The sequence below is a fragment of the Epinephelus moara genome, chromosome 16, assembly GCF_006386435.1.
Source record: "Epinephelus moara isolate mb chromosome 16, YSFRI_EMoa_1.0, whole genome shotgun sequence".
Lineage (NCBI taxonomy): Eukaryota > Metazoa > Chordata > Actinopteri > Perciformes > Serranidae > Epinephelus > Epinephelus moara.
This window is the reverse complement of record NC_065521.1, coordinates 11345242-11361534: the sequence shown is the minus strand read 5'-3', so window position 1 is coordinate 11361534 and position 16293 is coordinate 11345242. Positions and strand designations below refer to the sequence as shown.

Genomic DNA, 16293 nt, shown 5'->3' with positions numbered 1-16293 from the left:
TTGTGTTATCTTTGACTAATGTTTAAATTTGTTTGATGATCTGAAACATTTAAGTGTGGAAAACATGCAAAAAAGTAAGAAATCAGGAAGGGGGCAAACACTTTTTCACACCACTGTATATCAGCATATCCACTGACAAACTCTCACACAACTTAAGATGTATAATCTAAGCTTCATTTATCCAGTGGTATACTCAGTACTTACCAAACACATGCATTTTCAATAAAACCTTAGGACTGGAGTCTGTCTCTGATGATAATACATAAGTTTCACCTTCAGATCAGTTTTAAATGTGTGAATGGGTGAATGTGACTCAGTAGTGTAAAAGAGCTTTGAGTGGTCGGAAGACTAGAAGGGCACTATACAAGTGCAGTCCATTTACCATTTAGTGAAAATGCATGTGTTTGAGAAGTACTGAGCATACGACTGGATAAACCAGACTTGGATTAAACTGTACAAGTTGTGTGAATGTTTGTAAACAGATGTTTTGATATAGTTTTTTTTTTTTAAAAAAACATGATCCGCAATCAATTAAAAATCAATATGTTCAGTGGTTTCCGTCGAGGCATGTGAGAGAAACAAAACATTTTCACAAGTTCTAGGTAACACAGCATGACTGGTCATTTTGTGGGTGAAACATTTGAGAGCTTTGAGAGGCTTAAGAGTTTCTTAAGCAGAGGAGACAATGACAGAAAGACAAAGAGGTAGGAGCTATATTCTCCAAATGCTGAATGACAGTGAGTTAATGACCTCTGCCTCTGCTTATATAGACTAGCCAGCAATCACAGAAATAGATAAAAGATGATCAACCAATCACTTCTGTTAAAAGAATGTATAATACCTAGCAACGCAGTCAAGCACAACTCCTTACTGAGGTTAAATGGATGGTCTGAATATTTTGAAGTGGGGCTGTATGGAGTACCTATCCATAGTATTACATATAGTAGATGTCTTGGCACGCCCCCAGTTTGGAGAAGTGGGGGGAGTGCCGACATGGAAGCTAAGCAATGTACTGCTGTGGAGGGGTCAGCAACAAAATGTGTTTTAACCCTGTGTTCAGCAATGTTAAATCACTGTTTTTCTCAATGGAGTCTGGCTTTGAAGAGAGTGATGTAATGGCTTCTTTACCATTGGAAATCACTGCTGGACATTAAGGTAAAGCAGCAAAAATTCTCTCAACATACCATACGCTTAAACTGATACTGATTTTTTTTTTAGGTGGCTAAAATTAGGGCCCGACCAATTCATCAGCCGGCTGATTTAATCGGCCGATTATAGCCATTAGAGAATAATCGGCAACCGGCCAAAAGTTGGCCAATTGACGCCGATGTTAACACTTATATTTTCATCACTAATAAAATGCAGGGAATATGGTGTTTTTTTCTTAGAAATGATGTCCTTGTGTTACTTTTTGCACTATAACCTACCTCTGTTAAACTGGCAATAATAAGAAGAATTCTGGTACTGTGAACATACATGCGAATGTCTTAATTCATATAGACTCTGCATGATTATTTTATTTCCCAGAGGTTTACTGCCTTTTTACACATCATATTTTTGATTTATTTTGTGTTCAAATTGTTCATATGCTGCTTGTTCCACACAATTTCTGATAATAAAAGTATTTGAAAATAGTTAAATGTTCTTCCTTCAATTTATATCTTTGTAACGAGTGTTTGAACTATATTTCAGCCATCAAAAGCAGGTATTTTGGGGGTTTTTAAATTGAAAAACGTAAAAATTTAATCGGCCGATATATCGGTTATCTGATTTTTTTATTCCATAATATCGGAATCGGCATCGGCCCCAAAAAATCCATATCAGTCGGGCCCTAGCTAAAATACATTTTGTTGCTGACCCCTCCACAGCAGTACATTGCTTAGCTTCCATGTCGGACTCCAGGCTGCTTCTCCAAACTGGGGGCATACTGACTGACATCTACTGCATGTAACACACTGTCTATGGATAAGTAACCCCTGCTACCGCACTTTAAAAAATCTGAACTATCCCTTTAAAGTGTCCCTTCCTTGCTCAGAGATGGTCTGAGAATTTTCCTAAATCATTTCTATACTCGGGGTCCTTGCAATACAATTTTCGTCTAAGTTAGAAGCTCTCAGAGAGTATTCTCAGAGTGTTTGTGAATACGGTCCCTGGTCTGACCTGAGCAGAGCAGAGCTGTAGCAGTGAGCAGGGTGTATTCAGCCTCCGTCACCCGCAGCGTCACCATGCTGTGGAAGAAGTTAAGCACCGGCCCGAGAAGATCCTCACTGCCTCCTGTTCACACCAGCAAATGGGAAAATGGAAATATCTTTAATTAATTTCTCCCCACAGCCTGTAAGATCTCAGATATTTTTTGAGGGAATGTTTTTCTGAGTTCACCTGAGCTGACCAGTGTCCTGCTGTGGATGTTTTCCTTTGACTCTACATTTCTCAGCCAGTTGTGTGTTGACATACTAAAAATTTGCAGGGCTGATGCTAGAGAAAAAGAAAAGATTTTCAAACTAAATATCAGGCTAAACTTACTGGTATGACCAATAATAGCATGTGTGTTGGCTTACCTGGACTGGGGCTTGTGCTGTGGGAGAACTGCTGAGCTGAGAGCAGGAACATGACCTCCAGTGAAGAGACAGACAAGAGAGAACACTGGTCGGAAAAATCCAGGTTGTCAAAACCTGTCAGGGGAACATCATTATTTCTTTACAATATGTGCTTATTTGATTATTTCAGGATTTATATCCTTTAGCCCACTAGACTTTTCATCTTGTAGTTTTTTTATATATATGTAATCAAGCAGAAAGTGTAATTTGTCTGTTTGGAAAACAAAAACAAAACTTGACAAGAGCAGTATTCCTACGGGAGTGTCCTTGGAAGTCTTTATTTATATGTGGTATTATCACCTGTCATGTAATTCCATATGGGTTAAACCATGTGCATCACCTGCCTCATTAAAGGGGCTCTGTACAATATGGAGTAATGGCGTCCTGAGCAGGAAATGAAGTCATGCTCCCTCTGTGTGTTGTAATACAAGCTTCCCTCTGATTTGTTCTAGTAGTTGGTCAAGCTGCATGTGTATTTTGAGGCATGTGTGTATCCCACTGGCTAGCTAGGAGTTGGCATTATTAGCTGCTAGCTGGTGTCTCAGCAACCTCCAAATTGAGAACCATGTGGAGTCAACTCATGCTCTCTGAACTTCGCACAGAGCCCCTTCAAAGTTCCTTTGTAATTTGAGCATATTACCCTTTAATGTAACTCATTACATTTGATTACTTCATGATTACTTTTCTAAAAAATATTTTAAACTGGTCATTAAAGCTGAAAAATGTCCAGAAATAACCTATGCTAACAGAAAGCATTCCTGCATGGCGAAAAGATGCAAAGGAGCAGAATTTATATTCTACATGTGAACTTTTTTCCTAAAAGAATGTATTCTGATGTAACCCCTTTGTAATCACCAACATTTTGATTAGTAACTCTAATTTAATTATATATTTCTTTCGCAGTAATGATCACTGATTATGGCAACATTTATTTTGTAATTTAATTACATGTAACTAGTTACTCCCCAACACTGGTCTTACCTGGCACTGTCCTGGCAAACTGTAGCAGTCGTTGCAGGTGGGGGGATACAACATCAGAAAAGCCCTCCCCTTCTTCTGTGCACGGCCACTCAAACAACTGAGCAGACACAGATAAGAAACCATGAGGGCAGCATAGAGAATGTAGCTGTGTTCTGGGATGTTTCCCCACTGTCACCTACCCTGCAGTGGCTGCTGTCTTGTGCTTTGTACAGTCGATGGGCCTCCACCATCCTGTCCACAATGTATTTCTGTTCTCGGGTTAAACTGGTGGACAAAACCTGGAGCAGATGGAAGTGAAACACAACACAGGGTTAAACCAGTGTCAGGATTATGAGGTCACTTCTCTGTGTTAAAACTACAAGATAGAAAGTGTACTAAAATTAAACATAAATGTGTGAATTTGACCACCAGAGGGAGAGATTACACTGCTACAAGTTTTTTAATTTTTTTGTCATCATCAACCCAGCTACACAGCTAATCATCTATCCACTCAACCAGTCAAAAACCAAACTACAAAACAACCAACCATCCAACAAACAACATGCTGACCACATACATTTCTACTCAACCATCCATCACACAAACCAAATTATGTAACAATAAAACAAACAGCCAAAATTAAACCACCCAGTCACACCCTTAAAACAAAAACACCAATAGAGGCTGGTGTACTGTGTGAGAAGATTTCACAGCATCATATAACCAACTAACCAACCATTTAATTATTTAAAGAACTGTAACTGCAGCATGCTTTGACCCCAATATTCAAACTAAACAACTTCATATTCAAATATCTCTTAACAAGACTAAGAGTCTACACCGTGGACTCTTATGACACACTAAACTACAGCATGTCATAACATATGTCATACAAAATACATAAAAATTCAAAGTATAGGATGTCATAAGAATGTCATAATATCATATGCCATAAATAATTAAATTAAAAATGTATGTCATAAAAAAAGTCATAGTTTACTATGTCAGGATAAGAGTGTCAGGATATAGTATGTTATAATAAAAGCACAGAAAAGTCACAAAAAATGTCAAAATATAGTATGCTTAAAAAATGTTGTTAAAAGATATCATAAAATAGTATGCCATAAAAAATGTCAGATTATAGTATGCCATAAAAAACATCATAAAAAAGTCAGAATATAGTATGCTATAAAAAAATGTTGTAAACATTGTCAGAAAATAGTATGCCATAAAAATGTCAGAAAAAAATGTCAAAATATAGTATGCCATAAAAAAATTCATAATAAATGTCAGAATAGTGTATACTATCCATCCATTTTCTAACCGCTTCATCCTCTTGAGGGTCGCGGGGAGGCTGAAGCCTATCCCAGCTGACATTGGGCGAGAGGCAGGGTACACCCTGGACAGGTCACCAGACTATCGCAGGGCTGACACATAGAGACAGACAACCATTCACACTCACGTTCACACCTACGGACAATTTAGAGTTATCAATTAACCTGCATGTCTTTGGACTGTGGGATGAGTACCCAGAGAAAACCCACGCTGACACGGGGAGAACATGCAAACTCCACACAAAAGGGACTCCCACACCGGGGATTGAACCAGGAACACTCTTGCTGTGAGGCAACAGTGCTAACCACCACACCACCCCTAGTGTATACTAGTGTATAAAAAATATCAGAGTAAATATGTGCTCTAAAAATGTCAGAAAATAGTATGCCAATCAATGACAGACTGAGTCAGTCTTGCTTCCTGCTACCTGTCCAGGTATCCTGCTGGTTGAGCTGACCTTCCGGCTGTCTGTGTTCTCCTCTTCCTCCTGTCCTCTACCTTTACCTCCTTTCCTTAGTCGTTTGGACTGGCACTGCACCTCGGTCAGAAGGCCTGGAAAAAATAATCTGACCCATGTCAAACCAGCTAAATCAGTTCAATCCATTTTGGTTAAGGAGGTATAGATTACTCCCATCAATACTTTTCTTTAAGTTAGAATTAAAGTACAGTGGAGGTCGCTTACACTCAGCCAGCATTCCCACAGCGCGGCACTTCCTCAGCCGACAGTCTTGGCATTTCCTCCTCATGTACATGTCCATTTCACAGCCGCCGCCACTCTTACAGTGATACACAGCCTTTTTAGTCACACTACGCCTAAAAAAACCTACAAATCAACAAGGGGGAAAGAAGAACCAGGATAGATTACCTTTCAGAATACTGTTTTATTGGAGAAAAGAATAAAAAGATGGCATACAACACTGAAAAGTGAGAAATACCTTTGCATCCCTCACAGGTAAGAGCATTGTAGTGATACCCTGATGCTTTATCTCCACACACTACACACAGCTCATCCTGACCTCTGTTTTTCCCTCCCGACCCCACCCGTGTCCTCCGCCCCAGAGGCAGTCCCACCGCTCCGAGCCCAGGTGCTAGGACCCCACAGTGGGTCTCGGGACTGGGGTCACAGGGGGCCTCCAGGCAATGAGGGCTGTAGTGGTACAGAGGATGGCAGGGCTGCGAGGAGGAAGAGGAGGAGGAGGGAGAGGAGGTGCAGGAGGGTGGAGAGCCATAGAGGGAAAAGGGCAGGTTGGCGGGGCTGTACTGTTGTTGGCTGTAAGGGAGCAGCTGGGGGTCAGGGTCCTGTAGGGGGTAGCCCAGAGGGTCAGCCAGCATGTCTGAAACAGAAAAGGATGAAGTCCAGGGACAAAAACTTGTATTAACTATTCTGTAGTTTAAAGATGTAAGTTTAAAAACTAATGAGTGAACTATGTACACAGACGTAAACCACATCAATATGGCTTTCGTAATTTTGTATTCAGATTTGTGACCCGCTCTACTTCCTGAGCCAAAGCTGCGCCTACAAAGAAGTGTGAAACTTTGGAAAAGGATGCAAGCATGAGTGTTAAGACGTTTAGATCTGGCATTCAAATTCTAAGGATTCTACAGCTTTATGAGCCTGTTTACTCATGGTATTAACATGCGTCTTAGTTGATCTGATCCTAAGTGGACAGCTAAGTCTGTCTGTCAACACCTAGCATTAGAATGTGTCTCCACAAGCATCTCGAAAGAATACTTGTGATCGGATTTCACCCCCCCACTCCATATGCAAATAAACACATACATCTTATAATTTACCATCATTAGGAGACTACAGTTGGTGAGAGTCCACCTGCACACACAGTGACAGGGCTAACTGTTACATCACATGGCTAATGTTACCAAATGTTATGGGTTTAACGTTTTGGTGTCAGTGTGAGTTCATTGGGACTGTTTAACGGCTGCTGCTGTGTTAGCTCGTGCTAACCCGGCAGCTGCTGCACTGACCATTAGCCAGGAAGAGAATGGCTCCGGATAGGGCCCTTCAGCTCTGCATCTAACAGCAACAACAGAAAGTTTTCTTTTACAGTGTTGTGTCAGATAAGATGTCAGCAGAGAGGGCAGTCCTTCACTGTGACCCCAGGACACATTAGTGTGCAAACTGCTGAAAAAATGTGGCCAATGTGGCCCAGAGCACCTCCAAATGTGGTCTGAACGATCAGATCTCAAGACGTATTGAGGACGTTCATGCCAGTACTTACAGCTGTCCTCTTGCGATCCAATCACCCAAGAAAGATGTTCATACCAGGTATAAACAGGGCCCATGTTTTCAGTCAGGCAGCTCTCATGTGCTGTTCGTATGTATACCTACAAAAGGTATACATCCCATGCAATCATGAGCCAATAATTCATATATAATCAAAGTAATTGGGAAGGCTGTGATCACATGATCAATGCACTGATGGGAGTACAGAAATAAGTGTTCTTGGTAAGGAGGCAGGTTGGGCATATTTGTATGACATCATGGGAACAGTTGGTTCAGCAGGAGCCAGTGCGCTTGAGGCTGAGTGCCACAGACAGGGTTGGGAAGTGGGAAACTGCAGAGAGATGACCAAAGCCATTGTTGGGGTTTGATATTTTCATTGAATTTGCTTAAAAGAAGATAAAAAATAGGCTAATACCAACTGCATCCTTCAAGAATGAGTGTTTACTTGTGCAGTTGTGTCCAAATTTTGAGTTTGTCCTGGTTTTAATCTTATCTAGGATGTGATCTTTACGTGGGGCATGAGAAACTTGCTTTTTAATTTCCCTGTATACATTATATTCTGCAGGTGTCCTTCTTAAAAATCAGATCTGGTCAATACCATAAACAGTTGAAAAACAATAAGCGTCATAGAAAAGAAAAATACGGTGAGAAAAGGTGGATTAGTAAAAACATAAACTTAAGTGAATATTTGAAGCATCACTATTACGCTGTTCCGAAGTCAAAGAGCGTCACAGGAATGTGGTGTTACGTGGCTCGTGTGACTTCACTGCTTTTATGATTCTTGTGGGATATAATAAAAAGCTGAGAGTGAGGCCTTGTGAACTTGCTCAAACAGGATGCAGCTGAAAGCTCCCACTTGCCATTAAGGATTTTTTGATCCCCTTCTGTGGATGTTTCACCCAGTCTGTAATGACCATTCAGTGTTGTGACGGACTAAAACGTCTCTGAGTGTAGATCAGCAGCCTGTGTTTTGCAAGTCCTGTCTCCTTTGAGAAAACATGTGTGACCACTGGCAGACTCTGAAAGAGCAGCTGGACCAGTACGACTGGGACCGCAGTCAGATCTGTTATGCGCTGATTAAACACAGAGCCCACCCAAATGTCAGGAGTCTCAGGACTAATGGACATGGAAATTTAAAGGGTAAAACATGTTGCACGAAGAGGGCTAATATCAATCTGATATGTGGGAAATGCGTTTTCTTTTAAATGGTGGTCGAAGTGTGTCTTTAACTTGGCAGGAAAACTAACCAACTGATTAGTGTAGCTCTGTAGCATTGTCAAAGGAGTACTTCCATAAAGGGTAAACAGATAAACTAAAAATGAATAATGGTCAATAATGGTTAAAGCGGCAAATGTCATGGTATTCTGACTTTTAGTCAAAAGTATGGCTTAAACAGAGATAGCCCCTATGACAGTAAATGGACTACCAGACAGGACTTAAGGTCAGAGGCCTAAGGGCTCTGGGCCTGTGGGCAAGAGAACTGATTTGAAGTGATTGTTACAAGCTACTGTAGTCATGAGGATAGGGATGTCCTCATCACAGTTTTTCTTCTATCCTGATCCTTTAATATTAAGTATCTGCTGATACAGAGTCTGATCTGAGCGTCAGATGAGAACTCTCATGTATGTGTGCTAAATATGAAGCTAGAGCCAGCAGCCAGTCAGCTAACATCAGCTGGACTGGAAAACTGGAAAAATAAAACACATGTTGATTTTACAGATGTGCCTGTGTGTTTTTCTTTTTTTTTAATGAAACAGACAAGATTCAGTGTGTTAATAACTGAGCTTTACAGTTGTTTTTTACCTTTGGAAAGACCTAGGCTGGCTGCTTCCACCTTCTTCCAGTGACCAAAAAGTGTTTTGTTCCTTACAGTCAATGTGCTCCTTAAATTAGAAATTTGTCTTTTTAAGGAAAATGACAACCCATCTATTTGAAGAACAATTAATCATCTAACTTATATATATGAATAACATATTAAAACAGGATTGTTATGGAACTCAAAATGTTAACTGTACCAGTATTAGTCTATACACATCAGATAATGAGCAATTTTGAATGTGAAATAAGAAACCAAAGTATATCAGTAATTGATTTCCTAACTCTCCATATTGTTTGCTACTTTTCAACTAGCCTATATACCACAACAGCATAAGTCTTTAGTCAAAGAAAACTTTTTTTCCATTTGTAGTATTATATTTGGCAGAATGGCACTATTCTGGGGCACACCTCTCTGCCCTTCCACGTGCCTATGTAGAACACCTTAAGGCAGAGAGAGCAAACCTCCCTGCCCTTCCATGCGCCTACAGGGAAAACTTAATGCAGGGAGAGCAGCAGCAAAGACCTCCCCGGGAACAGAACAGGGAAGGCATCAATGACAAACAGAAATGACATTGATAAGTCAGATACAACATGATAAGGAGGAGCTGGGGTGGAGGCGAGTTGCAAAGCGGCTTGCAGAGGAAGCAGCAACAGTAGGCAGGCCAGAGCAGTTTAAATAGGGCGCCCTGAATGAGATCTGTCAATTGGTTGCATAGAAAGGAATGATGTGATCTATCAGCTGACTCCCTTCCATCAATCAGCTGCTCCGTCAGTTGATCAGGCTGTTTGAGACCAGCTGATGTAGCTGGGATGTGAGCTGAAATGGCATCGTATCCTGCCTGAACTAACGCTATGCTCAATTTGTAGCTTTTGATTTTAGTGTGCCACCCCAAGAATTTCAGTTGCCCCATTCGGCCACCCCTGTGTAAAATTTTCTAGGGGCCTGCTTCCAGTCTTGTTTGCTAGCTAAGCTAACTGTCTCCTGGCTACAGCTTTATATACAGTGTGCATGACATGAAAGTGGTATCAAACTTCTACTTGCAAACTCTCTGGTCTTGCTTCTGTCTTTGAGTGTCCTCCCTCTCCCTTGTGAAGTGGCAGCATTCTCAGAAAACACATGTCCCCTGCTCATCACCTCATCACTTTTAAAGGGTCGATACATTTCTCACCCTTGTTTTCTCAAGGTGTTAAGACAGACTTTCTCCCTCTTCAAAAAAAAGTCAAAAGGAAATAGTAAGGGCTGGTACTCCCAATACTTTGACATTGTGACTATTTATTAGTCATCAGTCTTTAACCTTGACTAATTGAAGACTGATGACTAATAAAGAATCATCCAGCAGAGTCATCCGTCTGTAAGTTGTGATGACAAAAGACAGTACACATAGAAAACTGGTGTAGTTGATTGACACCCTTGCTCTTGACACCCTAAATGTCAGAGTCATCATTTTTTAGGGCAATTATTAACCCCTCCTCACTCCTTCCTTTTGTCCTCTCTTTCGTCCTCTCTCCAGATGTTTCCTGTCTTCACCAGACTCCAGCAGCGATGGTTTGGGGGGGGTCCTTGCCTTCACTGTATGTGACAGAGCTGTGGTTCGCAGTGTTTGTAAACCATTTGAACACTGTCTAAACACTCCACAGCCTCCCTTCCATCCCACGCACACTGGGGAGCCAAACAACACCAGCAAACTACCCCCCATAGCTCCCCCTCCTCCCTCTGCTCCTAGGGGTAGGAGGGGAGACAACATTGGGAATTTGTTGATGATACGCATCAGTATAAATAGATCCTCCAATGCACGTTCAGCCTCCCTGCGTGCTGTGAATGCAGCAAGACGGCTGAACCTCCTCAAGAACTTTTTTTTTTTCATGTCAGCGAGTTCTCAAAGGCGGTAAATAAACGCTCTCATTCATTCATCAACTGTGAGAGTGAGTGATATGAGGTTGCATTGCACACAGAGTGCAGTCACATCCTCATTGTGTAACATTATAATGTATAAATGACCCACTTACTTAAAAAAGAGACATCGTAACTTTTGTTTAACACAAGTAATGATTACAGGATGAAGTTAAAAGTGCATATGTGGTGTTACAGTAGAAGTAGAATAGCAGAAAAGAGCCACAAAGTCAGCAGTGGGACTCAGAAATGTGTGCTTTACAGCGATATAGACCTAAAGTTTGCTAATGTGAGCTAGCATTAGCCATCATAAGCTACTGGTCATACCAGACCATGTAAAGTTGTAGTTGCAAAACTCCTGAGAGTACTGGATAGATCAACAGTTAATTTTCATTACTTATCAATTTAACTGAGCACATAATTATATTTGAGTGATTTGGTGAGGACTGAAGTCACAGCAGTTCAATGGGCCTGTCTACCAGCAGTGCCCCCAAAAATTTTCCTTAGGGGTGGCCAGATGGGGCCACTGAAAATCTTGGGTTGGCACACCAAAACCAAAAGCCATAACTGAATTTCGGCAATTCGATTACACTGTTGAGGTACATAGGCTAGTTGAGAACTCTTGCAATATGAGGAATCACATACTGATATACTTTGGTTTCTTATTTTACAGTGAATATTACTACTTATCAAATGTGCATGGACTAAAACCAGTAGAGTTACCATTTTGAATTCAACAACAATCATGTCTTAATGTGTTACGTATCTGTATCTATACATGTTAGGTGGTTCATTGTTCTTCAAATAGGCCGGTTGTCTTTTTCCTTACAAAGACAAATATACAGGTTGAATTAAAAGGAGTACAACGATTCTAAGTAACAAAGCATTTAATGGTAACAGGCCTTCCCAAGTTTAGGGGAGACTCCTGGGTACCCAGGGAACCCATTTGAAAATGGCCTGTTGTCCTCTCATCAAAATTTGGCCTAAATTTGGGGCGTTATTTAGCCCCTTTTTTCCGACAAGCTATGCTGACATGGTTGGTACCAGCAATGGATGCCATAGGTCAGGGGCCATCAACTATATTCATCCAAGGGCCAGAATTTTTTAAGCAATTTCTTTTCTTTCTTTTTTTTCAAATTATACATTTATGTGGGTGTCTGATTATGTTGTAAAATGGGTGAGCAAACCCAGAAAGATACATAATTGGTGGGGGGTTTTGGGGGTGCTCCCTCAGAAAAAATAGTAATTCAAACAATTTCCCTGCAGTTCTACATCACCTGCACTAGGGGGTGGACTTAACTATCAGGCCCCCAGCTAGGCCCAGACAGTTATAGATCCATCATGATATCTAGATATGAAAAACATTAACTATGTTACTTTTCTAACTCATTGTACCCCAGAATAACTCACAAAAGGCCCCTAAAGCACTTTTTAAAAAAAGCAACTATAACTTCGACTAAAGAGGAAAACATTGTACCACTAGATTTACCTGACACGTCAGTGTTACTGGTTATGTTGCAGATTCAGCTTTTAACTCACAAAATATAGTGATTAAAATATGATACATTAATATTCATCAAACTGCTCATCATTAAAGCTCCACTTTGAACAGACTTTGAATACATTTAAATATATTATGCTAATAATATCTCCCCTGAATGCAGGACTTTGACTCTAATAGTTTTACTTAAGAAAAACGTTCTGATAACTTCTTCTACAGCTGCCAACAGCCTACCAACACTCCCAGTTAGAGAGAGGGGGAAAATAAAGCAAGGCCATTTACCTGGGGCCTCGGGCCCTAAATTTACCTGCGGTAATGATAATAAAAAAGCACAAGCAGCTGGATTAAAGGAGAGACACGCAGTGATGTGTCTTCCATTATCATGCAAAGTCTTACTAAAACTGAAACTTAAAGTAGTCTGGCTGAACATTTGACACTCTGGTGCTGTGAGGAAAAACTCTGCTGCCCCGATCAATTCATTAGCTGTGTGATCAGTGATCAGGGTAGTCCAAAAATGTGTTAGTATTTTTATTCAGCCCACTTGTTTTTGCCAGTTGCCCAGAACAGTAAAATCATTATTGGTAAGGGCTGCTTCATATCATCACCTGATTGCAGGGTCTGAGCTATCCAATTATCCAATCCACACCATCCAACCAGCAAAATATGGGTTAATCAACCACAATTGTCAGGACTGAGGATTTAGACACAGGGCGCCACGGTGTGTAGCCTGTGTGTGTGTGTGTGTGTGTGTGTGTGTGTGTGTGAGAGAGAGAGAGAGAGAGAGAGAGAGAGAGAGAGAGAGAGAAGACTGAGATGGAGAGAGGAAGAGAAGGTAGGAGGTGAACTACTGCACCCAGTGTTTCTGTACTTACTCAGGGCGCTGCTTTGTCACTTTTTGACATTTGATATTTTTGTATTTTTCTAGTAGCCTAGGCTTGCAGAGCCCGACAGATCATTACGGCTATAGATAAGCTGATGGATGGTTTTACAACGTCTTAAGTAGCCACAGGTCAAAGGCACATTATCAGGCATGGTAAATCATTCCTAATAAAATTATTTCCATATCAGCTGTTTCAGGGGTTGATTCAATGTTGGAAGAAAAAACACTAGATATCCCAAATACTGACTAGTTTCCCAAAGTACCACTACTTTCGCTACCATCCTCAAGACAGTAATGAGGGGGGGTTCTGAGCAATTAAGTCAGGGGAGGCCTAACACTTCTGTGTCACCTTAGAGGGTTGATCCATCCAAATTAGAAAATAACTTAACAAATAAATATACTTTCTGTCTTTACAGTGATAGTATCTCACATTCTACTAAAGAAACAGTCCTTTTAAAAATGGCCAACTGTGTGTTTTGTGGATTACCCACAGTTACAGGGACAATGATGCTAGAAAGAGACTCATAAAGATATAATGTGTCAAAGCCATGGGCATCACAAAGGAAATGTTTTATTATATATTTGTTTATTCCATTCATTGTGTTCGTATGGAGTCTGAAAACTTACAAGTGAATATCTAAAAAGATATGGACAAATTCAACTGCAGCTGTCTGCAGTAAGTGAGAAAATTTGTTTAGTAATTTGAGTGAACCAACTCTTTACAACAGTAGAGAACAAAGTGTGCCGGTTGTTGCTACTGCAGATAAGAAATATCCACCTGCCAGTGGAACAAATGACGTTACATAGCGTCATTTGAATTCATTTACCACTGACTGATAACACTGGAAGTACTTTGCAAATGAAATGTCTCCACTCATTCAGATCACAGAGGACATGAACACTCATGGGTAAATATTCTATCTATCCTACACTTCCTAGAGTTTAAGAATTTATATGTCACACAACTTGTTTTAGCGAAGCAAAAGAAAAAAAAACAGGAGAAGGAGAGAAAGTAAAGCCAAAAAAAGAAAGTCAGAAGACACAGAAGCACAGACAGGAGTGTCACTGTGGACTCACCATAATACTGGAGCTGCTCTGTGGAGCAGTAACCATCCGAGGCGGAGAGAAACCCCCCTGCCGAAAAGCTCATCTCCAACTCAGTCCACTCTCTCATCTGGACAGAAGGTCCTCTCTCCAGCTAGTATTACGGGATCTGTCTTCACACACACATATGCAAAGACATAAACACACACACACACACAGACAATTACTCAGAGGATTCACACAGATATGAAGGATCTGGGAAGTGCAGAGACATTCCCCAATCCCCAGGATGCGTCCAGGTCTCTTAGCTGTCCAGGCTGATATCCCAGCCTATTTTTAAAAAGCAGAGAGGATGAGTGCAGCTGAGTCTGAGCTGGAGGAGGTCTTAACCGTCCCTGGGGGACAGACGAAAGGGAAAGCGGGGACACCCAGGAAGGACAGAGATGGGACTGTGGTCCAAACAGCTGGACCTGGCCCGGACTTCACAGATCAGAAGGCGGCAGGAATGGATGGATGGATGGATGGATGGATGGATGGATGGATGGATGGATGGATGGATGGATGGAGATTTTATCCCTCATGGGCAGAGTGAGGGACACTTGATACTAATGGTGTGTGCATATGTGTGTGAGTGTGTTGAAGTTTGGGCTGAATGGATCCATCCCAGAGTGCAACAGCTGGGCCAAAGAAACATTTTCTCAATATCAGTCAAATAAAATAATTTCCATCATTGCATCAATGGTTAAAAATTATTTATGAGTGTTTCCTGGAGATGCTGCTTATGAAGCTTGCTATACTGTGTGTGTGTGTGTGTGTGTGTGTGTGTGTGTGCGCGCGCGCATATCAGTCCATGTTTGTCCTTCAAGCCTTTGGGAGTGTGTTTACTCTGCCTTTTGTTTACCACTGTTCTGTTTGTGCTGCAGTTAATATTGGACAGCAGTTAGATTTAAGGGGCTCAGAGACCTCCGCCTCCCCCACAGACAGTTAACCAGGCCGGGGCAGAGCAAAAAGAGTCGAGGAGACAGAGGAGTGACCTCAACACTGGCCTGTAAATCTCCAAGCAGGACCGTTTGACATGCAGCATGCTTACTGAGGATTAACGACGTCCTCCCACCCGCACATCATCCCTTTGCTGGCTCATTATGGGAACCAGGACTGAGCAGTGGATAGCAGAGGGTTAGGGGAGAGCTAGCAATGTTCACTCAAGCTGTAGCCTTCACTGGAGTAATCACGATCGATTGCAGTGACAAATGACACAAAAATTTGGTTGCTGGCTACACGGTGTCTTTCCTTTGAGGTTGTGTCCAAAGGGTAAACTGCTACACACGTAATCACAGTGTTCGAGGACAACACAGCTTCCAGATAAGTTGTACTTTGGGGAAAAGCACAAACTAAAGGAGAGTTAATTAAGCATGGCACCTAAACTGCTCTAAGTGCAGTGTGCCTACTTTTGATGAACTATTTTTACTCTAGTCATATTAGAATAAAAATAATAACACACTATTTGGTATGAACAACACAAGTACATATAAACTAAATAACAATTATTTATTATTATTCAATAATACAATAATGATTAACTTTTTGAGTATATTGTATAGGCTACTTGTAAGATTGTAAATACTATATGGTGTGTATTACTCATGAGCAGCATTGGGGAGTAACTACTTACATGTAACTGATTTACGTTATCAAATTACAAAATAAATATAATTATTATCTGGTACAGTTACTGGGAAAAAATATGTAGTTAAATCTTACAATATAATGACGAAAACTCTGTGTGTGTGTCTGTTCCACGTTTTTCTCCTCACTGACTTGGTCAATCCATGTGAAATTTGGCACAGTGGTAGAGGGTCATGGGAGGATGCGAATGAAGCAATATTACATCAATTGGCCAAAGGGGGGCGCTATAGCAACCGATTGAAATTGCAAACTTTGAATGGGCATATCTCATGCCCCGTATGTCGTAGAGACATGAAACTTTGCACAGAGATGACTCTCCTCATGAGGAACAAATTTGCC

The 16293-nt window shown here is 41.0% G+C and overlaps 1 protein-coding gene across 4 annotated transcripts in view; it reads right to left on the bottom strand.

Annotated features, from left to right (window-relative positions):
* nr1h5 (nuclear receptor subfamily 1, group H, member 5) overlaps positions 1 to 16293 on the bottom strand; it is a 28968-nt gene that overhangs the window by 2419 nt on the left and 10256 nt on the right. Inside the window, exons 1-10 of one of the 4 annotated variants that reach the window (XM_050063859.1) lie at positions 14302 to 14407; positions 8938 to 9017; positions 5828 to 6226; positions 5575 to 5715; positions 5320 to 5444; positions 3758 to 3856; positions 3579 to 3675; positions 2559 to 2672; positions 2380 to 2475; positions 2161 to 2274 (exon numbers count right to left, since the gene is read on the bottom strand). In XM_050063859.1, the coding sequence (XP_049919816.1) occupies positions 2161 to 2274; positions 2380 to 2475; positions 2559 to 2672; positions 3579 to 3675; positions 3758 to 3856; positions 5320 to 5444; positions 5575 to 5715; positions 5828 to 6224 (1183 nt within the window). In that variant the 5' untranslated portion in view covers positions 6225 to 6226; positions 8938 to 9017; positions 14302 to 14407. Of the gene's footprint in view, positions 1 to 2160; positions 2275 to 2379; positions 2476 to 2558; positions 2673 to 3578; positions 3676 to 3757; positions 3857 to 5319; positions 5445 to 5574; positions 5716 to 5827; positions 6227 to 8937; positions 9018 to 14301; positions 14442 to 16293 lie in introns of those variants that run through there. The other 3 variants (XM_050063858.1, XM_050063857.1, XM_050063856.1) reach the window with 3 other exon arrangements.